Source organism: Genypterus blacodes, unplaced genomic scaffold (genome assembly GCF_046128005.1).
Source record: "Genypterus blacodes isolate CSIRO-AG114 ecotype Tasmania unplaced genomic scaffold, CSIRO-AGI_Gbla_v1 ptg000054l_1, whole genome shotgun sequence".
Lineage (NCBI taxonomy): Eukaryota > Metazoa > Chordata > Actinopteri > Ophidiiformes > Ophidiidae > Genypterus > Genypterus blacodes.
The window spans coordinates 1,347,998-1,374,707 of NW_027466866.1; the positions used below are offsets into that span (position 1 = coordinate 1,347,998).

The following is a 26,710-nucleotide window of genomic DNA, read 5'->3' on the forward strand; positions in this document are numbered from 1 at the left end:
TGGGGGACTTGCGGCATTGGACAAAAAGAAGTTAGCGGCGGCTGTATTTGGTTAGCTCGAGTTGCGGTCTTCGGTTTCTAGAACGTCTCCTTTTCATTTTCCTTCCCCGATCTCTCCCGGAATTCGACCGTCGACTCAGAATTGTGGAGTTGAGGAGGGAGCAAACAGCCAGTCATGATAACCTCTGCCGGTGAGTCGCTAAAGTCTCTGTTTTTGCCCAAGCTAACGTTAGCCGCCATTGATTTAGCTGAGTCACACAGCGAATTTACTCACTGATAGACGATAACGTGGCGATCAAACAAGACAGTTTACAATAAAAATGTTTTAATTCAAGGGTTCCTCCCAATGTGACACAACCCGTGTTGTGTCACAAAAGAGGTAAATCTCTGTCTCTCTGTGTGAACGTGAGAATGCACATTGTAGCTATATGCTAAGCCAAAGCTAACAGTGACTTGACATGTAGTTGTTGATGTTTCTTTATCATCTTCTTACACCAACATTTTATTAGTTTTAACGAAGCTATTCAGTCATTTATAAAACACGTGTTGAAGTCATTCAACCTTTTATGCTGTTGGTAAGCGAAATTCTGAAAAATTTAGACCACCAGTGAAAATATCTAAAGGACCGGAGCTGTTATTGTTATTTATTATTCTTTTTTAAATAATTCTCATTAGTTTACAACGGGGCATGTACTTATCTGACTAAGATAATATGATGATAGTCAAGAATAAAATTGTTATGGTTGTAGAAGAATGGGTACGTGAGTAAAGATGAGCAGGATGTCAGCCTATTGGGATATAATATTGAGTGTTAAGACGGTGTGCTGAGGCTCTGCTGGTCTCTTTGTAACTTTATTATCATATAGATATTCTTAGATATTCTGACTTCTCATAACAGTTTGACTTTTTGGCCAAAATGATTGTGAATGTTCCCGTAACACTTTTTTTTTTTTACAACCTATAACTACAATGTAACGACGTTATGCTGATCTAATACTCTGTCATAAAACTATAATGTTGCAGTAATATCCTGAGTGCACATTACTAATGTCTTATTTATCCTGCAGCTGGAATTATTTCACTCCTCGATGAAGAGGAGCCTCAGCTCAAGGTAAGAGCAGATGAAGGAGGAGAGATCAGGCACTGCTCTAAAGACACAATGTGAAACTATTCAGAAATCTGCAGGTTAAGCCTGATTTTGCATGTTGGTGTAGGTTTACAAACTGTAAAACATGAATCAAGACCTTGAGTCACTGTTCATATTTACAAACTTGTAGTAGGGCAAGTACACATTTCTTTTATTGATAAATAAATAAGTCTTAACTTATAGAAATGATTTTCTCTGTTTCATTTGCAGGAGTTTGCTTTGCACAAGCTGAACTCCATTGTGAACGACTTCTGGGCTGAGATTTCAGGATCAGTAGACAAAATGTAAGTATGCAAGTGATCATCTTTGAAGGTGGAGTCGTCATTAGCTCACTGTAGTAACTCCTCCCAACTTATTACAATTCTGCCATCCCAGGGTATTGCACAACAAAATGTTGCAATTTTCTGCGATGCTGCATAATTTCCCAGTTTACTGCATATCCACTGCATCATTTTAAAAGACAATTCAAATCGTGTGTGAGGAAGCTGCAAAACACGTTCACCGTGGAGCAGACTGGAGCTGGAAGCATCAAGTTGCCCCACAGCACCTACTTATACTGTCTCTTCGTTAAAACCTTAGTAACATGGGAGTGGTAATGTAAAACAGTAGTGAAGAAATCTTGATGTTTCACTTCTATTAAAAGTTGGTACCATAGATATCTGAAAACAGAAGATGAGCTTTGTTAAAGTAGGAAAATAAGTGGGGGAATAACGGACACATGTGTGTAGTTCCTCATTGTTACATACACACCACAAACTGAGAATGAAATGGAGAACAGTGATGCCATCTGAAGGGTGCACACTCACCTCCAGATGTGCTCTTAAAGCAACAGGGGTGCTATTTAAACTTTGAATATAAATGAAAAGTAAAAATGTTTTAATTTATGAAAAACATCATCACAAACACATTTGCCAAAAAATCAGGAAATTGCCATTTTGATCAGAAATCACCAAAAGAAATCCTGTAATCCTGGGGGGAATGATCAAACCTGCTGAATTCATATTTCTAACTACATTTTTGCTACCGCCTGTTCCCAGCGAGGTCTTGTATGAGGATGAGACGTTTCGGAGCAGGCAATTCGCAGCCCTCGTGGCCTCGAAGGTTTTCTACCACCTTGGAGCCTTTGAGGAATCCCTGAACTACGCTCTTGGTGCTGGTGATCTCTTCAACGTCACGGATGACTCTGAGTATGTGGAGACCATCATTGGTGAGTAGGCAGACATGACACTTAACTTCCTTGAATTTAACATTTTGATTTTGACATTTTCGTTTCAACAACACAAATCCCTACAAAGTGGTGCATGCAGAGTGGAATGCATTCTAAACCAGTCCTCCTAACCCCAGATCTCTACACGTTTAGAGTATTTGATCTCTCTGTCGCAGTTTTAGAATGAGCTTCAAAATTGTCAGAGCAGAAACAAAATGGTGTGGTTGTGTTTCCTTATATGGTTCTCTGCGACACTGTGTGTTTTAAATTCTACTTCCCCTCTGACTGCACTTGGAGCTCATTCTCGACTATTTCTCATACTCTTTGTTATGGATCTGTTGTTGTTATTGCTTGGTCCTGCCTCTCTATTGGACTGTGTGCTTATAAACTACAAATCTGTGCTGAAAGCTGCTTTTGTTGCTGGTGTGCACTCTTAAAAAAAATTCTGATATTCTTGGATTTGAGATGAGAGTTGCTTAAACTTCATTCTATTAACTTTCAAAGGGAGAAGCTTAATGGCGTCGTTAATGAAATGGATGCTGAAGTGAACTGTGTGGATGTGTTTGAGTCAAATGGAGCTCCTCTTTTCATCCCTGTTTGTTTGTGTCCACCGCTAGCCAAATGCATCGACCATTACACCAAGCTACGTGTGGAGAATGCTGAGCTACCAGAGGATGAGGAGAAGAAGAGTATTGACCCTCGACTTGAGGGCATTGTCAACAAGATGTTCTTGCGTTGCCTGGACGACCACAAGTACAAGCAGGCCATTGGCATTGCCCTGGAGACCAGGCGTCTTGACATGTTTGAGAAAACCATCTTGGAATCAGTGAGCTATTGTTAATGTTTCTCCTTTCATATGATTGGTTTGGATTATTTACTGCTAGATTGCATACGCAGCAGAATAGTCCTCAGTTTCACTACATACATACATTGTATTGTTGTTTACCAGTGTACATAACAGTCAGGGGCACAGCTCTTGTTCAGGACTCGGTTTTGCAGTTACTGTGTCCTTGTGCTGAGTCATTATTTTGTCCCGAACTGCACTTATAATTCTCTCTCCCCTTTTCCTGCAGAATGATGTGAGTGGACTCCTTGCCTACAGCCTGAAGGTGTGCATGTCACTCATGCAGAACAAGAAGTTCCGTAATGAGGTGCTGCGAGTGCTGGTCAAGCTCTACATGAACTTGGAGAAACCTGATTTCATCAATGTTTGCCAGGTAACGGGTTTAGACATTCTTGAATAGGAACAATACTGTATTGGCACAGAACCTGATTTACCAAAACCGTGTGAGCACTTAATTTCCCTCCTGATCCTTCTTTTGTCTCCTCGCCACTCTAGTGCCTCATTTTCCTGGACGACCCCCAAGCTGTGAGTGACATCCTGGAGAAGCTGGTGAAGGAGGACAACCTGCTGATGGCCTACCAGATCTGCTTTGACCTGTACGAGAGTGCCAGCCAGCAGTTCCTCTCTTCTGTCATCCAGAACCTACGGACGGTTGGAACGCCCATACCAGCAGTGCCCGGCTCTACAAATACAGGCACTGTGCCCACGCCGGACAAAGACAGGTGGGCATGGGAAGAGAGGAAGCAGTTGCACCTAAACAGAAGTCCTATGTCTTAACTATGGTCTAATGGACCTGTACCAAGTCTTCAAGGGTTTTGATCTGTGCCAGTGCAGCTAGCCAAAGACATTTCAGTGGGTTGGTCCCAGCTCAAACCACTGCTAACTAGTCTAGACTAGACTAGACTGACATGGTGCCAATACAAACTGAGGATAGCCTTTGTTGCAGGACTCTTGTACTGATTAATATTAGGTTTTAGAGATTTACCAGATAAAACAGTAACTCAATGTGGCTGTTGCACACCCTTAGTTCTTACCTGTAACTCTGCACGTCTATTTGAATCATTGTGTTGATTACCTCTTATGAAGTTGCTGAACATTAAACAAAGTTCTTTATGTGTTGCAGTGATGCAATGGAGGCTGATGAAACCGCTGGCAGCTCCCCTGCTGGAAAGCCAGCAGAAGTGGTAAATACTTAATATTATACTAATATCCTGCCAAGTGCTAGTCTCTTCCATGTGTCTTAGTGTTTAGAACAACTTTAATATTGTATCTCACTGCTTTTCTGTGTTTGTGTAGAAGGATGAACCCAAAGACCAGAACGCCAAGATGATCAAGATCCTCAGCGGGGAGATGGCCATTGAACTGCACCTGCAGTTCCTAATCCGAAATAACAACACAGATCTAATGATTCTCAAAAACACAAAGGTAACTAGCATGTATTAAGTTTTGTCTCAACATTATTATAGTACAGTATTGAAACAACAAACGGCCGAACTTAGAGAAGACAAATGAGTAAACCAATGCATCCGGGTCAGATAGCTTTCCATGTCATTGCATTTGCTGAAAGACCTTCTGCCAGAGTTTTAATGATTGTTTTTCTTTCCCTCACTCCAGGATGCAGTTCGAAATTCAGTGTGTCACACAGCCACGGTCATAGCCAACTCGTTCATGCACACAGGAACCACAAGTGACCAGTTCCTCAGGTAGTTAATGTATTGCGTTCTGTCTTTGGAAAGAAATGAATCTACAATTATATTATGGCTAAACTGTTTGCTTCTATTTCTAGAGAAAACTTGGAGTGGCTAGCAAGAGCAACAAACTGGGCAAAGTTCACAGCTACAGCGAGTCTTGGTGTCATCCATAAGGTAAATGTGATGTGTTGCTACTGTAAAACTATAAGCAAACATAAAAATAATCATCTTCTTTCAAGTTGTTCTCTTCTTAACCTTGAATGTTGTGTTTACAGGGACATGAGAAGGAGGCACTCCAGTTAATGGCCACTTACCTGCCCAAAGACACCTCTCCTGGCTCTGCCTACCAGGAGGGAGGAGGCCTGTATGCTCTGGGACTCATCCATGCCAACCATGGTGGTGACATCATCGATTACCTGCTCAGCCAACTCAAGAATGCCAGCAACGACGTGAGTAGCGTGACATATTAGTTTGTCATTAAATTGAAACATTCCAATTGTAAATAACACGACCTAAGTGTTTGTGGACATCAACGTTATAGAAAATCATTGAAAGTATTTGACCTGTGAGATAAATCACGGTCATCCGTGTTGCTGAACAGAGAAATGAGACGACTTCAGTTGAAGTTTATGGAGACGCCGAGCCCTGTTTCAAAACATTTACACATCACAGTAAATCAATGCGGATGTGTTTACAGGAAGTTGTAAACTTTCTAAGACTGTTCTGTAGTGACCTGCTTTTTTTGTTTCACAGATTGTTCGTCACGGCGGTGCCCTCGGCCTGGGTTTGGCAGCCTTGGGCACAGCCAGACAGGATGTTTATGACCTGCTCAAATCCAACCTGTACCAGGATGATGCTGTCACTGGTACGTTTGTGTAATGTGGTTTGTTGTACTTTATATCACAGATGTTAATGATGACTTCTGTTTCCTGATACTGTGATGTTGTTTTTGCTAATAATTCTATGTTCTCTCCCAGGTGAGGCTGCAGGCTTGGCCCTGGGTCTGGTCATGCTGGGATCAAAGTCGGCTCAGGCCATTGAGGACATGGTGGGCTACGCTCAGGAGACGCAGCATGAAAAGATCTTGCGCGGCCTCGCAGTGGGAATTGCTCTCGTCATGTATGGACGCATGGAGGAGGCCGACGCCCTCATCGAGAGCCTCTGCAGAGATAAGGTAAGGCGGAAATATCCTCCGAGCACGGCCTTTACTCCTGAGGTCAGAGTTGCTTCATAACCATACAGTTGGTGAATTGTGTGGCAATGGTGCAGTTTATAGTAGAAGCTGTTGTAAATTTGGTATTATGTCAAAATTATAACTACCTCTGTACAAAAAATGTAGAGAGGTCTTTCAAATAGCTTTTTCCTGTGCATATCATACCAAGTCATCACTTTCTCTCAGGTTTTCTGTCAGCATATGTAGTTCCAAAGTTTGATGTGTTGAGTCCTGCACGGAATCATCCAATCCTGGGTTGTGTGTTTGTCACATGTCACATTTGAGGCTGTTCCTCTGTTCCGTCTGCCAGGAAACTTTCTAAAAGAGTTTGATGTGGAAATGACTCAAACATTGTTGATTGTAAGTGTGCATGCAGATGCAAAGCTTCAAAGCTCTGCTTTCCTTCACTGTCGCACTATAGGACCCCATTCTGCGGCGCTCTGGAATGTACACAGTGGGCATGGCCTACTGTGGCTCCGGGAATAACAAGGCCATCAGACGCCTGCTACATGTCGCTGTGAGTATTTCCTATTTAATGCTGTTCATAACATATTTAATGCGGAAAAGTCGTGCTGCCATTGCAGCAGATGCCAAGGCGCTGGGTCCAATGACTCTGCTCACCTCAGAATCACAATTCAGATTTGAACGATTTTCCAGGAAATTCTGCTTTTGCTTGCCTCTCACATCCCAATTTTCTCAAAATTTCCGAAGCACAGGTAGAGGGCCTGACACAATTTGGGCTTTAAATACAGTTTTAGAAGATGGTTTAAGGATTATTTTCACACATTCCCTTCACTGTGTGTCAAGCTTTTACATTTGCACATGTTGGAATAGTTCAGCTTTTTGTCCAATAGGTGGCAGTTTGTGCAAGCTGGAGTATTTGGATGGTGCTGTAGTGGAAGCTGGAGACCCTTATGAGCCACAAGAGTGCCACTAGATTGTTGTGTGAAATATCGCTGTATCAGCTTTGGTTAATTGACTGTTTTGCTATGTTAAGGTGAGTGACGTGAATGATGATGTCAGAAGGGCTGCTGTCGAATCCATTGGCTTCATTTTATTCAGGTAAGATACAACCTCACTCAGTTACTTAGCAGTGAACGGCATGTCTGACTTCAGTGTTGCTGCTCTCTTATCAGTGGCCACAAAGATTTTTTTTTTTGTGTCATTGTCACTCATAGCTGCCTTCCTCTATTGCCTCATACACTGACATGCATTTACCCATCAGGCAGCAGAGCAGTGTTCAACAGAGTGGAATATTAGGGTGTCCATTTTAAGCCCAAAAAAGGCTGTGATATTCTGCGTGATCAATTGGCCGCTAGATAAACCTTGTGTAAATCTTTCCTGTGTTTAGAAAGACTTCTTAGCCTCAACTATTCCAATTGGCCTCTACTTCATCGTCCCACCGTAATGGCTCATGGACAACTCCTTTGCCTTCCCATACACTAACACAAAGGCGAGACAACTGCCCCAGAGTATGCTCGAGTTCAAATATATTAAGTCTTCAATATATTTGTATAATATATGATTAAGTCTTAGCAAGAGTTGTGCTTATGCCTTTCTTTGGAATATTACTTCAAAACCAAGGAAACGTTTTCTTTCAGCCAAGGTCAAAGTCCAACAACAGAAAATATTTTATTGAGCACATATTGGTTTCTATGTCATTTTTCACATAATCTCTGGACGGAAACCTGACCTGTAACATGTCAATACATCAGGCTGGAGTACACATACAAAAGCAATGGGGCAGCAATACAATTGATATACTTTGAAGAGTGCTATGCATTTAATGTGTGTGGTGCAGAAGACGTCAGCAAGGTGCAGGAGTATTTGTTCTTTCAAAATGTAAGCGTTTGGTCTGAGACAGTCCATGTTGACAGCGTTATCACAGCAATTTCATGTTGTACATCATATCTAGATGGTCTTGTCTTCATTTGTCGTATTCCCCTCAGGTGACCGGAACCTGGTTGACTTTTCTTCGAAATTATCCTCTTGTGTTCTGTGTAGTATAGTTAAAGTTCACAGTTACTTATGCAGTTTGAAAACACCACCAAGTTTTGCAGTTCCCTTTGCCCTCCTCCTCGCAGGAAATCTTCACCTCATACAGTTGTCTCACTGCCTCTCAGAATTCACATAATGATTGCATTTTTAATTGAATACTTTGACTGAAAGAGGAAAAATAAGCATTTTTTTTGTTTCTGAAATGATTTGAAAAATATAGCCCTGTTTGAATAATTTTCACAAATATTTCTGATAAACTCATCATTTTAGCAAAACACAAAATGTTAATAACTTAGGTTTTGGTATTCTCAGTCTTTATTTGTCTATTGCATTGGGAGTAGAAGCTTTTTGTAGTTAACAGTTGACATATTCACCCATGAATCTGATCCAAGTAATCTGCTTTTCTTAACTCTATACATAACTAACATGCTCCTGCTTGCAGTCTTGATTGTCATTCAGGAGAACTGTGTCCAACACAATAGCTACAGACGACTGTATGGGCGTCTGCCGGCACCTTAGTGGACTTTGGTAGCCGACTGGTCCGGTCCCATTTTTCATTCCCCGCTTCATGAACAGTTTTGAGTTCTCTGCCATAGAAGTCTTGAAAGAAATCCGCGTCAACGTCCGGTCTGCATTAGATTCCCTTGAATGTCCATGACTACTTTGGGTCTTGTAATTACAGGACATGTAGCGCGTAAACGCCTGTCTGAAAGTCTTGTTGAATAAGGTGTAGACCAGCGGGTTGATGCCTGACGACACGTAACCCACCCACACAAAGATCTCCATCAGTCGGGTAATTACGTTGACATCACAGCTTGTGCATAGGACAGAGGTGATATTAGTAATAAAGAATGGACACCACATGACCACAAACAGGAGGAAGACGATGCCTAACACTTTCGAGGCCCGTTGTTCATTGCTGAGGTTTTGCATGGATTTCTTTCCCATGGTGGACATCCTGCGAAAAGGCATGTCCTCTCCTGAAACAATGTTTGCCGTGCCTACGTTTGGATTTTCTTGCATCCTGGGAAATCTGCCTTCCAGTATATTCAGTTTCTCAGCTGGAGATGGAGATGGGACCACAGTCTGTTCCCTTTGAAAGACGGTGGACACTGTTGGACAGGTAAAGCGCTGTGTCACCTTGGACCTGAGCAAGTACACTTTTTTGCGCAGCACCTGGACAGTGAGTAGATAGATGACCATCATAATTGTCAAAGGGATGAAGAATGCCGCCAAGGAGCCGAACATGATAAACTCCCGGAAGGTGTCCGTCTTCAGCAGGCATGTGTGGTTACTATTAAAGGTGATGTTGTTCGGAAGATGGTTCCTAAGGCCTTTTATGGGAATCGGAACTGCTATACCTAGGAAGAGAAGAGGCAGATTAGTATTAGACTCGTTATTGTTTCTGTTGTGATTCATTGATGAGCTGAAATTTACTTCTGACATCCCAGTAGTTTAATGTGATGTATAGGGATGAGGTTAGGTTTTTGTTTGTACAATAAAGTAAAGCAGTCATTCAAAGCCAGACATGACTCATCTTAAACGGAGCAATAGTATACAGTCTGTCAGACTTGCTGTCAGCAGTATTCATTTTTGCAGCCTCTCTATCTGATCTTCTGGTTTTGCTCATGATATCAACCGCAAATTGAACCAAACCTTGCAATCATTTGGAGACTGGCTGAAAGTGAAACCTTTACCCTGGTTGTGTGAATTGTAGTGTCCAGAAACCACCGTTTAATTTCATTTCTTGGTGGAAAGAGAATGCTTTGCAGATCTTTCTGACTGAGTATCAACAGTTATACAAAAGCTGACGTGTTTTCCAGTCATCTGTCATCTTGTAGACAAGAGAAAAACCAAAAACCTTATGGCACATTATATGATATTATATATAGTATGATATATATATATACAATATGTGCATGCAAATATAATGTGACAAAAGGCTTTTGGCTTTGTCGTGCAATCATTGTTTGAATCTTTGGATGCCCAGGACATCTCAAATACAACTTCAGTACAGTAGCACCAATTTAGCCTGACGGTTGACCCCTTCAGTCTTTCATCCACACCCTCTTCCTCCCCAATATCCACTGCAGCTCACAGTGTAGCTGTTTATGTAGTATCAAGTTTTATTGCATCCGGCTTGTATTTCTCAGTCTTTAAACCTGGTCTGTCATGGATCTTATGTCAAGAAATCAAAGCACCTGCTCTTGAGTACAAAACTGTTCACTTGTAATTACCAGCATGCAGATCATAGAAGACGAGTGAGAGATTTTCTGAAGGTAAAAGGCAATCTGAATAGATGTGCTTACAAATGGATATGAGCCACACCAGTGCTATCTTGGCCATGGCCTTTGCTCTGGATTTGTACTGGCTGTGTTGGATAGGCTTCTTAATAGCGATGTAGCGGTCCAGTGAAATGGCACACAGGTGCATAATGGATGCAGTGGAGAAGAGCACATCCAGGAAGAGCCAAATAGGGCAGAGGGACTCCGGAAGAGGCCATCCAGAGTCTAACAAGAGAATAAGAATGAAATAATCCAAATATCAGTCCAACAAAAAAGAGAACATTTGAATATTTTCAGTTATTCCATTCCTCTTTAATTCCTAAAACAACTGTTTTGGACGCTACCAGTCATGGGAGATGTTCCACAATGGCAAGGGAGTAGAAGTAGCACTCGTGCAAAAGATTGGTGTTTGTTTATCTCTGTGAGGAATGACTTTACTGGAAAAAGGAGGGTTGGCTGACTGTTTATGGAGCTAAAAGCTCTTTATGCATGTGCGGCAGCCTATGCTCAACAGAAGTGTTTATTTTCAGTTCCTGGCATAAAATTGGCAAGTAATTGGCCTGGCTTTGCTCCCATCACCCATTAACATTGCAGAAGAGCGTTGTTGGAAATATTGCTTTACACAATTTTCTTTTGTCATGCCACTCTCCCTTTCTCTGCTTATAATGGAAAGGCTTATAGTTATAAACATATCTATAGCTTGTTTAGAAGCCCTGTGCATCTAATAACGGCTAATGTTTTGTATTTCTGTATGCGTTGTCTATTAGAAAACAAACCAAGCAACAAAAACAGCACTGCACTTCCTTATTTAGTTCCATAGTGGAGACCTGGCTGGGACTCCCAAGAGAGCTCAAAAGACTACTCATGTGTACATGTTTATTATTTAGAATCCTATTCCTATTGTTTGTTGAAGAAATGCCATCTATAAGTGTTGGCCAACAGTTATTGGAGGGGATGATGACCGTTAGTGTAAGGTTGAGACAAAGCTACAATGCTGTGATCAGGACAATTTTTTTCTTTGGGAATGATAGCCATCTGCCTTCACCCTGGAACAATATCAAATATTGCAATGGAAGGTCATATATATAAAAGTATATAAAAGTCTAAATTATTATTCTCAGTATGACAATTTCAGACTGTGCCAACTTAATAAACACGGCTTCACTGTATTATCAGTGTAGGTCACAGTAAATGAAATGGACCGTACCATCTACAACCCTTTAGAGACTTGATACAGAATGTGTGTCTGACTGCCACGTTGACTGAAATGCAGAGAATGTTCCTTCATTCATGAATAGAAATGTTTGTGCAGTGATTCTTCTCAAATATGATATTTCAGGTAGAAACACAATCCTACAATCATACAAACAATTTCAAATAACTTAATCATTGTTGTTAATTACCCAAACCTTTCCAGTGCTATATTTTGTGTTTATATATATATAGAGTTTTGGCCACAATGTACATTTAAACACGAGGGTCTATTAAAAATCTCAAGATTTATGCCTTCAATTCATCTGCCCAGCAGATGTGGAAAGTGTAGCCTGGAAATGCTTACTACTTACGCAGTCACTCTGCCGGCATCTTTTTTGTTTTAAGGTTTCCAATGAAGGCTTTTCTTGGACTTTTACCCTTGTGCTCTTGCAATAAGGTTAATCTCTTATCCAGGCCTCATTTGATAGGTTTGATTTTACTCTGCACCCAAGTGTTTACCACCTTAGAGCAGGAATACAAGGCAACAATATGTGCTGCTCGTGTCGCCTGGTCTCGTTTCATTTGCTTCATACAGACTGTGCAAAGTACCAAAGAGTATGTGAGATGTGATTACCCTTAAATATGCCTTATCTATTATCTAGATTAAAAAGCCGCTAGACTAAATAAATATTTCATGTGGTTCTGACATAGTTATCCAAATAATTTCCCAGCTGTTTGCAGTTTGCCCTTTGTATGGTTACATGGTTGCTTCAGAACAAATGCTATTCCTATGCAGCTTTGTTTACACAGCACTGGAATTAAAAACAAAAGATTTTGATTTGGTTTTTCTTATTGGTTATCATTATCAAGATCAGTAGTTCATTGAAGGCTGCAACTGCTACAGCAAAAGCACTGGGAGATGAAGATGTGTTTTTATTGTCTACCATTAGTTGTTAGGTTGGAGCGAGAGAATAATGTGTTTACAGTTAGGAAATTGTATCAAGTGCAAATCATGGCCTATTTTTAGTTTTTTCTCCTACCAATGAATCTGTTTTTCCCTTTTTGATTAGTTTCCCTTACAATGATTAAAGATCGTCTACCCATGACATTGCGGGGAGTTCTTTGTATATCTTCAGCTGCTAAATCTGTCCTACCACAGACATGCAGACATACATTCCTACCCTTCCTTCTAAAGAAAACTTGTCTTGAACACAATATGGGTTGCACTTGATCTGGAAGATGTTTTCACTGAGTCTGTTTCACTGATAATTGTACGAACAAGAGTTAGAAGGCTTGTTTTGCCAACACAAGGCCCATTACATGAACTTACCGTACAGAATAGTGATGAGGGCAATGGGCATCACTAACAGTCCCACCAGAAGATCAGCCACTGCGAGTGACATCAGGAAGTAGTTGGTAGCGTTCTGCAGCTTCCTCTCCAGGGACACAGCAAGAATGACGAGGATGTTTCCTCCAATGGTGGGGATGATGACCATGACGATAAGCAGGGCAGCCCATTTCAGCTGAATCCCAGATGCCTCTCCCGTCCTGGAGCTGTTATGCACAAGCAGAGCCGCAACTGGCTGAGACATGGTGCCGCAGAGGTTCCAGTAGGCCTCGCTCTAGGTTGGGGCTCTTTTCTTGCTGGTGCTGAGGAATCGGTCAGCATGGTCACTGGATCCCACAGGTGAAAGCACGGGGCAGGGCGGGGCGGGGCAGATCAGTGGAGGTGAAGAGGACGCGGCATTCTTTGTGTAGTGTACAGAAAATCAGTAGATCCACTGCTTTGAAACGAACAAAACAAAAACGAAGGCTTGCTAATACATCCAACGCTGGCAGTAATCCCAACACGATTAATACTTCCACAGTGAGATGTTGTCAGGGTTTGTTTTTTTATAGGCAAATGGACACAGTTGGTGTGTAATCCCGTGGCTCATCTTCAAAGCTGTTCTGTTAAAGAAATCCCAATGCCATGTTATCTCTTTGCTTTCTCTTCAGACATCAAGATAGTGAGGGAAAGAACTTTTAAATATTATGCCACATGTTTTCAGTGTAATATTGCAACTATGAAAATAATTTTAAAACTCGCAAAAATACAATTTAGCATTTTCTGAAATTTAAGACTCAGCTTCTGGGTAAGAATTCATTTTAAAGGGTCAAAGGAGACAACATGCATTCCTGTTACATGCTTACTTTATAATAGAAATGGAATCGAGGCAGTTAAGAATAAACAAATGTGATGATTAATTTGATTGCTCAATGCTTTCTTACCTGCTCCTGGCAGAGACATCTTGGCGATCACAAGTTGAGGTTCTTTAGACGATGCAATGGCCAAAGTGCCTGCAGAGTTTCTACATCCTTACTCCTGTGATTGTTGGGGCATGGATGTACGCTGAAAGACCCCTGCAGCATATTTGCCCGGTTTGCTTTGCTCTTTGTATGTCGTTTTTGTTCACATCCTCCATCACATGTTTCTGTTTCCACCCTCAAGTAAAAGCGTGACAGAGAATGCCCTCCCAGAAAAGCAAAAGCTTAAATCTTTCTCACTCTGAAGTAGTCCAGGGTTTGGATGATGTTTTCTTTCCACATGTTGGAGGAACCCCCAGTCTTGTTTCGCGTCACCTACTACAATCACAGCTTTTAAAACTTTCAGATGTTGCAGCTCCTCTGCCTCTCTCTCATTCCCACTCGCTGCCGCTCGTTCACAGCCTCTGATCAGCCTGCGCTCACTACCGTCTTGTTCGTCCTCTCGCTCTCCCCTCCCTCCCTCCCTCCCTCCCTCCCTCCCTCCCTCCCCTCCCCTCCGTCTTGCCCGTGAGTCACACTCTGGACAAAACAGATGAATGTCTTTGTGCTGGCAACGTGCCAGTGGTTCTGGGAGGTAATTTCCTTCAACACAGCCGTCCGACTGTTTATATTTATCACTTTCTGTTCTCTCCTTCATTTGAAGAAAGCGGTGGTGGGGGAGCGAGACGTTGTGCTGGGGAGAAGCTTTCTGTGTGGTGAGGCGCGCAAAAAATGTTCTTGCCCCACATCTACATAGCTTTCCCTTTAATCCTCTGGGACTCGGATATTCAGGCTCAAAATGTAACTTACATGCATGCCTATTTTCTTCGATAACATTTCAAATGGGGATTGGTTTTGGTTGCGTTTTCAATCTACAGCCTATGCAACTGTCAAAATTTGTGGCAGACATGCAGACCCTAGAATATACAATACCCAGACTGAATTAGAACCAGGGAATAATGTTCCGTAGGTCCTCCCTTCCCTGTGAAGAACTTTGACATTAGAGAAGGTATATATGGGCTTTCTGTTGATGCCATATTTTTATTTGAATACATTTCATCCCAGTGTCAGTCTTTCCTCTGTCCTTTCTCTGTCCAATGGAAGCAACGTGTGACAACTTGTGAATATAAATGACTCGGAGCAATTGCCCTTTATTACCCTAAATTTAATGTAATTAATCCAAACTCCAAACCAATATTGCTTTTACTGTGAATGAGTTTCTGCTCACATCACATGTATGCCACACCAGTACATTTTGCAACAGTTTGATGTAATCACGGTCCCTGGAGCCGTTTGTCCACACCCCAACAGCCCTAACAGCTGCAGTACTGACCTGTCTGACTAGATTGAACTCCATAAGGAAACACATCCAGTCTTTTTCCCTTCTGCATTTGAGTGCTTCTGTTTATTCTGTTTATTTGCAGTCCCTAAAAACAAAAGCTACAGATTTATACGCCGTATCAGATAGAAGTCACGTCAGTACAAACACATCTGGTGTGTTAATAGTACCAAGTTGCAATGTCTGAAATGTTCAATGATTTGCATTTCATTCTAAATTGAGTTTTTATGTAAGTCCCTGTCTCTAACATGAGCAACCACATAACAAACAGTAGGTCAGTAGAATATATATCCAAGTCTTACAATGCTTATTTATTTTCCTTCCAGATTTGGAATGGTACTTCCTCTCGTTTTCTGGTCTTGCCACTCTCACTCAGTGTGTTTACATGCACATTAAACGTCGATTATACTAGATCTTTTGTCATTGTTTTTCATGCTGCGCTAAGCCCTAGGTTATGCAATTTTAAATAGATTTACGGAGGCATCTTAATGTCTAAATGTGTATCGTAATCCACCTGCAATAAATGCATCTCTAAATACATTTCCTTATGTAGACTCTCCTCAAACTGTCACTCTGCAGCTCATCAGGTATACTTAGAGAAAGGAAGAGTCCATGTCTGTGACCTATTTGCAGTATTGATTGCAATGCTGTGCTTGTAGACCAGGAGATTTTGAATTTGCCAAACACTGACTGATTTTTCTTGTTTCTCCAGGATTGGTTGAATTTAATCGAGTTTGATTATTAATTATAAAACACATGGTGCCGGTTGTAGCATTGTCCAGTAGCTTTCATGTTACATTTGTGTGATGGGTCTTAATAATGTACAGGAAGCTCATCTGGCAAAATGAATCTATAATGTCGAGCGTTTCATGCTTTCATTTTCCTTTCTGTGTTTGTGAGCGTGTGTGTAGCTTCTCATCGGGTGTAAGTAGAGAGGCTGAAGAGAATATCACACACTCGGAGCGCACTTGGCATTCATCATTTCCTATAAACATAAATATGAAGCAAGCATCTATGGAGGAAACATTTGTTACCAGATCAATCATCTTTGTGTGCTGTTGGAAATCTTTAAATAAATATCTTGTACTAATGTGGTGCTCATGGTTATCTTTTGTCTAAAATGGACCTTGTTCAAAGCAGACTTAATACATTTGCCAAGTTTGTGTTTCACTGAATTAACTTTCAATTACAGGTCTCGTGTGTTGATTGTGGCGACTAAGTGCCGTCTCTGTTGTTTATTTCTTAGGATTAAACAAACTTTACATATCAGTTGCTATGGCGTCTGAAGTGGTCGGCACTGTAGACACGAGCCATGACTGCAGACGAGTAGTAGAGCCGGACTTAAAATATGAAAACGGTTTAGACTTGAGTTTGATATTTCTACTGTGAGACTGAACTTGACGATCTTGTTTCTTCTCCTTCTCCTTGTTGTCTCTGCTCAGGACCCCAGAGCAGTGTCCCAGTGTTGTGTCCCTGTTGTCAGAGAGCTACAATCCTCACGTGCGCTGTGGTGCTGCCATGGCTCTTGGCATCTGCTGTGCCGGGACAGGCAACAAGGTGAGTCACATATTAAAGTATCGCTCACTCATTGTTCAATGTTTGAAGAAAAGCTTCCGTGGCATTTATTATTTTTCCAACCACAGAAGCACAACTGGGCCGAGTGTCCTCATTTACCTTTGGCCCGTACCCTTACCCCATCTGATTGCTCAACTCAAGGCTAGAGACAAGAGTTAGACATTGTATATCTGACCTATTAGTATTTTCTTGACATTGCTTATAAGTTAAACTGCAAAGACGTCTCTTGGTAGACCAGCGCACAATCCCAGCCTGACAGTGGCATACAGGTTGGGTTCATTACTGTCAGAGGAGGAGAGAAGACAGACAGCCCTGAAATTAATTGCACCCCCACCTTCTAACTCTACGGGCTTGTCATTGTCAGGTGGCACAGCCTAAACAGAGTCATGGCTCATTAGGCTGTGAGCCTCGGAGCATCAGAGAGAACCTTATGAGCCAGAGCAGGTTGGAGCTTCTCTGCTTTGCTTTTCCAGAAGAACTCGCACATTAGGCTTTCGGCGAGAGTAATGATGCTGCAGCAGGAGAAGTGGGTCGCCTACGTGAAGGAGCAGATTCCTCTACCGCTGCACCTTTGGCTTTGGATATTTTTATTGGACACCACTAACATGTTCTGTTATACTGTGACCAAAGACCATTATGAAAAGCAATAATCCAAAAACATTGATTGGAGGAATATCTGTCGAGCCGTCTCATGAACCATCTTAATGTTGAGTCCAGCATTGATTCAACGTTCAATCCATACAAGGGTTCAGACCTTTAAAATCCTAAACTGAACCTAATGTAAAGCTCATGTAGATCTCTGACAGAGGCACATAATGTAAGAAGATCCAGAGCAACCTCATTCAGTGTCAGGCTGCTCTGCTGATTTGGCCTGACAGTAAATACCCCTAATTAACTCTGGACAACCTATCAGGAACAGGATGTGGTCGCCTGGTGTTAGCTTTACACTCAGAATGAACGTCCTGCTACACCACCGCCTCTGCCCGGCCCGAGCTCTCTGATGAAACACGGTTTATTTTACCTCCAGTGTCATCATCCCTGTTTGTTTGTCTTTGTGTTGGAGCCGATGCCGCTCCCTGTAAGCCCGGCGGTGTGCCTTACAGCCATTACTGTTCACTGGAGAACAGGCGGGCGTGCGAAAGCAAAAGGTGGTCCTCTCTGACACGCATACGTGTGATTAGCTGAAGAATGCTGCCCAGTTCTAATCTGGACCAGAACCAAACCCGTCTTGCAGTTTGGCTGGACGGCCCCATTGGCAAACTGTGTTCCTGTGTTGAAGAACAAAATGAAAAGTCTGTCTTAGAATGTCTAACCTTGTGCTTTGTGGTGAGTTTTCACCACCGTGTCAAGACTTTGTTCCTAATTTACAGGAAAAGGAAGTAAGCAACGCCGGGAGGTTGCATTGGCTATAAACTCCCCCAAGGAATCTAAGACACACACAAGTCTTATATCTTTGTGTGGCATTGGTTGTGGTTCTGTAGAAGTGTTGTAATATCAAAGAGCTTAATAAATGTTTTGTCTCATTTCTCTGCAGGAGGCCATCAACCTTCTGGAGCCCATGACCAATGACCCGGTCAACTACGTCAGACAGGGCGCCCTGATCGCCTCTGCACTCATCATGATCCAGCAGACTGAGGTCACCTGTCCCAAGGTAGGAGATTAGATTTGTATTATTATCATCAGACCTCTTTCATACTTAGAATTGAATGGATTGCGATACTGCCAAGAGTGGCAACATCTTAAGTCAAAGGTTTGGTTTAGATTAGACAGGAGCTTCTACTTAAATGTTCATTTCAGCCTTTGAGGACGTGCCCTCCTGTATCTGGTCCTGGTGGCTTGTTTGTTATCAGCTTCATGCCTCAGTGCCTCTGAGAGCCCTGAGCCTCCAGAGAGCAGAGCATATGCTGATTAAAAGAGACCGGCTCAAAGTGGAAAAAGGGAAGAATTGACTAAGAAAGAGAGAATTGCAGAGAAAATGGTCTCCTGGAAGCTTGAAGCAATAATTAAAGACACTCGCCCTTAAAGCACCTCACACTCCGAGACCGTGTCTGGCATTTCTTAAACGTCTACGACAGAGACGCCTCATCTGTGCAGCAACAGTTCCCAGAGTTGGAGGCATATGCTGGATTGTGCAAGAGGCCTTTTTTTTTTCAGACAGTGGAACGTGGGGAGGTTTTACACCCAGGTCTGTTTACTTCAAAGCCCCCATCTGTGTAATTTCCAGATACGCTTCACAGTTGTACATAGCAGCCTCAGGACTCTAGGTCGAGGGCGTTAGATTGGTGCGTTTGGCTGAGATCTACTCCACCTACACCGTTTCCTCTTTTGATTTGAAGGCCTCGTGTGTGAAGCTGCTCTGTTGATCCCAGAACAGTTTGTTCAACTAGAAAGAGAACATAAACGCTTTAGTTTTAAGGTTTAACGATGTCTACCAACAATGAAACCTTCCTCGTGAGCTGTAACTGTTGCATGCAGCAGCAGTCTTCTTCAATATCTCCTCCACTTTATCTCTGCTTTGGATCTGTAACCAGGGAAGCTGAGGAATGTATGCACGCTTCGAATGTCAGAGCAGGTTTTGTGTTTCAATAAACAGCGTGTGCCTTGTTAAATACAAACGTCCACCAATCGTCTGGCATTCGCTTGAAATAGAGGTCGTTAGTAAACCACAGAGACTCTGAGGGCATTAATGAAATGAGTCACGCTGAAGATTCACTCGAGGTTTGTTTACGCAGGGACGTTAAGATGGAAAACAAAAGTTAGTTAGCAGAACCTTGTGCAATCATATATGTTCTGTCTCTCTGCTGTTTCAGGTCAACCAGTTCAGGCAGCTTTATGCAAAGGTGATCAACGACAAACACGACGATGTCATGGCCAAGTTCGGTGCCATCCTGGCCCAGGGCATCCTCGACGCAGGTCAGTGTCCAATCCCAGGCCTCTTCAAACTCTTCAACTCTGAATGAAACCCCCCCCCCTTTAATGCTTCCTGTTGCTGTGCGGTGGAGCCTGTGCGTCCTGACTCAACCCTGAAGAGGAGATGAGGAGAGACGCGTTCTTAATTACACCGTGTAAAACAAGCAAAGTGCTCGGACGGAGATTGAAGCTTCAATTTGTGTCTTTGAATTCCTAACAGTGTAGCAAACACAGGGCAGCCCCTCTACAGCTGACCACCCGGGATCTGAGTGCTCTGGAACAGATCAGGCCAAGCTGCATTAGAGCCTGGAGGTCCCAGCTCCACTCTGCTCAGCTCTGCTCTCACACACACACACACATGCTGTTCTCACACACACACACACACACACACACACACACACACACACACACACACACACACATGCTGCTCTCTGGCTCTGGCCCTGGTGATCTCTGTTTGTCTGATAGGCTCTGTGTTTGTGTGTCCATGCTTGTGTTTGTGAACACGAGTGTAGAGCATGTGTGTGCGTGTGTGTGTGTGTGTGTGAGGTCCTAAAGAGCTGCAAATCATCACATGGAGAGCTTCACATTTGCTTACACCCAATATCACACACACACACTCTTAAGGCAAAAACCTAAAGTGTGTGTGTGTGTGTGTGTGTGTGTGTGTGTGTGTGTGTGTGTGTGTGTGTGTGTGTGTGTGTGTGTGTGTGTGTGTGTGTGTGTGTGTGTGTGTGTGTGTGTGTGTGTGTGCTGTTCCTGCTTCAGTGTAACAGATTATTTAGTTCAGAGCCCATTAGCCATGGCAGCAGGACTCAGATCTGAGTGTATCCTGCACATTAACTGCAATTACCTCCGTCCAGCATGACAGCATCCAGGCACGATCTGAACACCAGATAGCAGATTCCCTCTCACCGTCCGTCCGTCCCACCCTCGTCTTCGTAGCGTAGCATTTCAGTAGATGTTGACCAACATGTTTCTGTATCCATCTTCCTTCCTCACGTCTACATCTACCACCACCACACGTTTTTTTTCTCTGTCTCATCAGCTTGAAGGACTCTGCTCTTAGTCTTTATTTTATAAAACCTGGTGTCCTCACACAAGCACAACAAGCAGCCTGTTTGTTGATGTAGTGACATAACGCTGCTGAGGAGCCCCCCCCCCCCCCCCGCCAATTGGTCTGATTGAAAATTGGCTGGCAAACGCAGTGTGTGTGTGTGTGTGTGTGTGTGTGGTGGGCGGGGGTCAAGTGCTCTCAACCTCTCAAGTTTTTTCTAATAGCCTCTTGAGCAGCCAGTTGTGGTGCAGCAGCATCAGGGCCTGACTCACTCTGGACCTGACTGATCTCAGCTGTGGTTCATAAGTCCACATGAACACTTTGTACTTCAGCGACCTCAGAAGAATAGAAGCTGTCAGCTATTCTCTGCTCTGATTTCACTCTGGATCAGAGTCAGTAGGTGGACGACTTCTTAGTAACCAGGATTTTTTTATGGGAAGTTTGTTCTCTTCTCACACAGAACACAGAGCCTGATCCTGGTCGCCTCCTCTCTTGGCTTCATCCGTGTCTCTTTGTCCTCCTGCATCAGTCGCCTCCCTTCAGTTATTTCCAGAAAGGCCAGGGCACATCTGTTATTCCTCATTGTGCTTCTCTGACACAGAAATTGACCCAAGGGTGTTGATTGGTAGAGCCCACGCACGCACGCACGCACGCATGCACGTCCATGTCAAAGTCTTGAGCCAGCAGGACTTAAACTAATAACATCTTTAACCTGTAAAGGGTTAACTCAAAGCTCCATCACTCTGACAAACAGGCGTAAAAGTGTGGTGATTTGTATGGTACTCTTGGATAAAGAGATCAGACCGGTTGAGCGCTGACCTCCTCAGGGCGGCGGCCATCCTGTCTCCACCTTCAGTAACCTTCCTCTCCCCTCCGCCCGGCCCAGGACGCCCAGCTCTTCACCTCAGTCATCTCTGGATCACATCAATCATCTATTCTGAGCTTTAGCACTTTATTATTCAGGAAGGCAGTCGTCTTCTCTTCTGAGTCCGCACCGTTTTCTGACTGATTTATGGAGGATGCTGATCGCTGCCAGGTTTTATAAAAAGATATTTGTAGCAATGCAGAACTCAGAAATGCAGAAAGAATGATTGAGTACATTTTCTGCTGATGGTTTAACCGGCCTGTGCTGAGACACCTTGCATATTCTCAACCTTTAATGTATCAGGGGTGAGGTAAGGTTTGCTGAGCACACACTCTGCAGCACACACACACACACACATAGCTCTGCAACGTAGTGAGAAATCTCTGACCAGCAATGCAGCATGAAGGAGGATCAGTAAGACGCAAAAATAAAACCCTCCTCCATCCCTGTGTTGTCCAGGCGGCCGTAACGTCACCATCTCTCTGCAGTCCAGGACGGGTCACACACACATGTCGTCAGTGGTGGGGCTGCTGGTGTTCACCCAGTTCTGGTTCTGGTTCCCCCTCTCCCACTTCCTGTCTCTGGCCTTCACACCCACCGCCATCATCGGCCTCAACAAGGACTTAAAGGTACTGAGACTGGCAAACTGAAACGTGTCGTGTCGGTTTGTCCAAAGAAATGTCCGTCCGACTCTCAATGCCGACCTTCTGTCCTGTCGTCCCGCTCAGATGCCTAAAGTTCAGTACCGCTCCAACTGTAAGCCGTCTACCTTCGCCTACCCACCGGCCCTGGAGGTTCCTAAGGAGAAGGAGAAGGAGAAGGTGAGAGCTGAAGCACCGCCACTCTTCTGCTGTTAGATTTCTCTGAACTTCATGTATCTTCACTTTGTACCCTGATCGTATTTAGGGTTTCATCTTGGTATTGTGTTTTCCTCAGTAGGTTTTTATTCTGTGATGACCTAGTTCTGCTGCCTGAGTGTCGTTTGACGTCTTTGCTCTCTGTCTGCATGTCAGGTCTCTACTGCTGTCCTGTCCATCACAGCCAAGGCCAAGAAGAAGGAGAAGGAAAAGAAAGAAAAAGAGGAGGAGAAGATGGAAGTCGTGAGTATTAGGGCCCTGTTTCAATTTGTGATGCGGCTGCAGTTAAAGTTGCATTCATGGAAGAAAGTGGTCACATGCCTTGCCACAGTCCGGATGTGTTTACTTCTTCATTCTGATGGTTACTGCACTCAAAACACACACCAAATAAGACAAATACAAAATATTATGATCAACCGAGTCTTGTAGTTGTAACAGATTGAAGCTCACACGGTCGTCCTCCTCTGATGAGCCAGGCTCTGATCCAGATTAATGAGCCGACACGGATGAGATGACATCAGCGTGCAGAGTGTACGGTGTTATGTTTCCACCTGTCACTCACACACATTATCCTGGCTGGAGAGATGAAGATGCGTGTTTGACCGCAGAGTAAATCACTGCTCCACTGTGAATATCACATATCTGCACTCCGTCCTCCAGAGATGGAGCGTCTCCATGGAGTCGCACGCGCTCACATCCTCTCGTCGCGGCTCGACCGGCTCTGTCAGCTCACAGTGTTTTCTCTGGACGTTTGCGTCTGGTTTGATCTGCCCTCACCGCATCAGATCTGTGCTGCTGCCGCTGACAGACGAGCCTGGAAACGTCCTGCCGCTGCCGCCGCTCACATCTCAGCCCTTTGATTTATTAAGGATAAATCAATCAAAGTGGGTCGGCCGCTTTCCACTCAGACCGGCCGCAAAAACTAAACAGGAATTAACAACCAGGGGATTTGGTTCAGGAGCCAGGTTTGGTTTTGGCCGTTTCCTATGAGCTCTGGTTCACCAACACGCCTGAGCTCATAAGTGACTAACACACACACACACACACACACACACACACACACACACACACACACACACACACACACACACACACACACACACACACACACACACACACACACACACACACACACACACACACACACACACACACACACACACAGAATCACAGAGGCAGGACTTTGATTCAAACATTTGTGTGAGATTCTAACTCATGACTCTCTGTCTCTGTGCTGTGGCAGGAGGTCCAGGAGGCCGATAAGGAGAAGAAGGACGAGGAGAAGGAGAAAGAGAAGAAGAAAGAGACGGAGCCCAACTTCCAACTCATGGAGAACCCGGCCAGAGTGATGCCGGCTCAGCTCAAAGTCCTCATCATGCCCGACACCTGCCGCTACCAACCCTTCAAACCGGTAAACACACACCTGAGTCTGATCTGAGGTTTATTAAGTTGTCACTGTTAAGATGGAGGTCAGGCTTAGTGAAGGTGACACATTTCTACACACACACACGTCTCTTTGTCTCTTTGACCTGAAACAAGTAAGAACAGTGACAGTGTTGTAGTAGCAGAGAGGAGTTCCTACACTGTATTTTATTTATAACCTCCTCATATCCAGTAACTCTGTGATTTCCCCTCTGTTGATTATCTCCTGTCCCCTCAGACTCTCAGGGCTGTAAAACAGTCGAGCTGTAAATATGACAGTTTCCCCCTGTAAACATGAGGGGGATATGCTGTCACCCCACTGGCTCACCCTCGTTTTTTGTAGAGAGGAAGTAGAGTTTGATTTGCGGTGACGCGTCGACTCTTACGTGACGCCGCAGATTGCTTTGTCACCCTGAGACCTGGCTCGTCCTCTCTGACCCTGCCTGCCTTGTAAGGGTTTGTTTTCTGCTCGCATCAGTCCAGGGAGTGAAGAGGTTTTACAGACTAAAATCTGGTGACTGTCAGGAGGTTTATTGAAGTAAACTGAGCGGACGGCTGTGAGGAATTAAAGTTGAGCTGTTGCAATCACGCGTTAAAGGCACTGATGCTCATTCTCATCCATGGGTTTGGTTTTCTGTCTCACCAGCTGCACACGGGCGGCATCATCATCATGAAAGACACCAGTGAGGAGGAGGAAGAGCTGGTGGAGCCCGTCTCTGCTCACGGCCCCAAAATCGAGGAGGAGGAGCAGGAGCCAGAACCCCCGGAGCCTTTTGAGTACATTGACGAGTAGAAATGGTCCATTTCCCCCCAAGAAGTCCAGGCTGTGTCGCATCTTCATGTCATTCTGTTCTAAATAAAGTATGTCTACCCCAAAAACGATTTATACATCTTTGTGAAATTTACAAAACACTCACATTACGTATTCTAAAGAGAAAACTGAAGAACTCCACTGTTTCTAATTTTCAGAGAGAAAGAGAGCACAGAGTTACACCTGTCACTCACACTCAGAGTTTGAAATTTTTTTTTTGTCCGTTCCATAAAAAGGATGTGTGTGTGAGGGTGTGTGTTTGAGTGGATATATTTCATGAGACACACAGGGCAAGAAGAATGACATGATCACAGATATGCAACATCTTCTTCAGGGTAAGTGTTACTTCTACTTAATTATTCCGGTTTGTAAAATTGCACTTCTGTTTGTGATTTTCACTTCCAGGATCAGGAAGCCATTTCCAGTTTAAGAAATGTTATTTCTGTATTTGAAACGTACATAACTGCTCTGGTTCCTCATGCCTTTTTGTTAGTTCAGTTAGATACAATTTATGCCACAGTAACACACACATCCCTCAATGACGCACAAATGTGAAAAAAACAGAACGGATGAAAAAGGCGGAATAAACATGAAAATGGAAAAAATGCCAAAAACAATGAAAAGGCCCTCTTTTTCTAAAATGTTCACATTCTATGGTTGATTCTCTCATCATTCGTGAGGCCCAACGCTTCTCTAATCCCACATTTACACTCTGGGCCCTCAGCAGCTGCTCCCTTTCACACACTGCAGCTTCAGGCAAAATTTGACTATTTGTATGTGTGAAAGTTCCAAGGTTAAGAAAATGTTTACATTACATAAAGGACATTACATAGGAAAATGTTGTGACTGAAATAAAGTATATCAACACTTTTAGCATGAACTGATCAGTCATTTGATCAACAGTGCTGTAGCACCGAAGCAGAGGAGCTGCAAGTATAACAAAGTATATAGGCCATAAATTAGAATGCAGTTATTTACTCGTTAGCAACAGTGTGAGACACGTTTACTGAACTTTCACGAGTGAAGCAAAGCAGCAGTAGCAGCAGCATGCAGACCTGAATCTCTGAGGGACTCGACCCCTTTAACTGCCGGGTCGCTGTTTTATGGAGGATTAAAGACTCCTGAATGTTCCTTCAGGGCGTCGCTGCTGTAACGATCCCACAAGGATTTTTCCTCCACTTCATTCATTCCCGGCATAGAAATTTTTTCCTGACTCCTAATGTTTTCCCTTCCCATCAAAGTGAATATTTGGTTTTGTTTCTTCCTTTCGCCGCAGTTAAATCATTATGATCCTGTTGTTTTTGCACTTTTTTTGTTTTGAAATGATCTCGACCTGAGGAATTCTTCATCCGAGCATCCAGCAGGATTTATTTTATCTTCCTGCGGTCTCGCTGCTTCATCTTCAAAGCAACCTTTCCCGTGCTGAGCAGGATTAGAAACCAAGATTCATTCGGAAACACTTTCATGGGATAGTAACACAGCCGGTAGTTTTCTGCTCAATCTGCACTGGAATGCCGCTCATGTTATTTTTCTTGCGTAAAGCAGGTGGAAGCGTCTGTTTGCTCACTCACTCCCACAAATGAAACGGTGGGTGAAGATTTAGGCTTTTCAGACAAATCAAACCTCCTTCAAATTCCTAAATACTTCCGTCATGAGGAACTGTTATAGACTAAGAATGCTTCCTCGTCTTGGTTGTGGAGGATCCTGATGAAGATGTGACCTGGCTGACCTTGACGTCACAACCAAACGCATCATCGTCGTCTTGACTCGAGTTGGAAGAGGTGATTGATTGATTGATGAAAATCCACATCTGATTGGACACTTTCTAAATATAGAGCCCATCTGCCCGTCTGACTGACTGACAGACGGACTGACTGAGTCGTCTGGCGCCTTCATCCGAGGGATGTTCCTCCTCTTCCAGCATCACATTCCTGAAGATGCAGTAACACCAAGCGTTCCCCACAGGAGGGAATGTTTAGTCCCACTGCAGCCTTCACCTCCCTCTTTCCA

General features: G+C 43.5%; 2 protein-coding genes across 3 annotated transcripts; one reads left to right on the plus strand and one right to left on the minus strand.

The window, feature by feature from the left end:
• Positions 1-24,756, plus strand: psmd1 (proteasome 26S subunit, non-ATPase 1). Its single transcript, XM_076151217.1, has 24 exons — positions 1-190; positions 1,067-1,110; positions 1,357-1,430; positions 2,184-2,353; positions 2,971-3,179; positions 3,427-3,570; positions 3,693-3,919; positions 4,321-4,381; positions 4,494-4,622; positions 4,812-4,900; positions 4,984-5,062; positions 5,164-5,337; positions 5,642-5,753; positions 5,866-6,062; positions 6,523-6,618; positions 7,099-7,163; positions 16,646-16,760; positions 18,313-18,429; positions 19,589-19,691; positions 22,070-22,239; positions 22,339-22,431; positions 22,624-22,710; positions 23,711-23,878; positions 24,536-24,756. The coding sequence occupies exons 1-24, from the start codon at positions 175-177 to the stop codon at positions 24,680-24,682; spliced, it is 2,886 nt and encodes a 961-aa protein (XP_076007332.1). The 5' UTR covers positions 1-174; the 3' UTR covers positions 24,683-24,756.
• htr2b (5-hydroxytryptamine (serotonin) receptor 2B, G protein-coupled) lies at positions 7,709-14,310 on the minus strand. Of its 2 annotated transcripts, XM_076151218.1 has the most exons (4): positions 13,850-14,310; positions 12,909-13,528; positions 10,409-10,609; positions 7,709-9,460 (listed from the first exon to the last, which is right to left on the minus strand). In XM_076151218.1, exons 2-4 carry the CDS (start codon positions 13,168-13,170, stop codon positions 8,511-8,513), a joined length of 1,413 nt encoding a protein of 470 aa, XP_076007333.1. In that variant the 5' UTR covers positions 13,171-13,528; positions 13,850-14,310; the 3' UTR covers positions 7,709-8,510. The 2 variants fall into 2 exon arrangements, with proteins under 2 accessions (XP_076007333.1, XP_076007334.1); XM_076151219.1 differs by lacking the exon at positions 10,409-10,609.
• Positions 24,757-26,710: the final 1,954 nt, after the last annotated feature.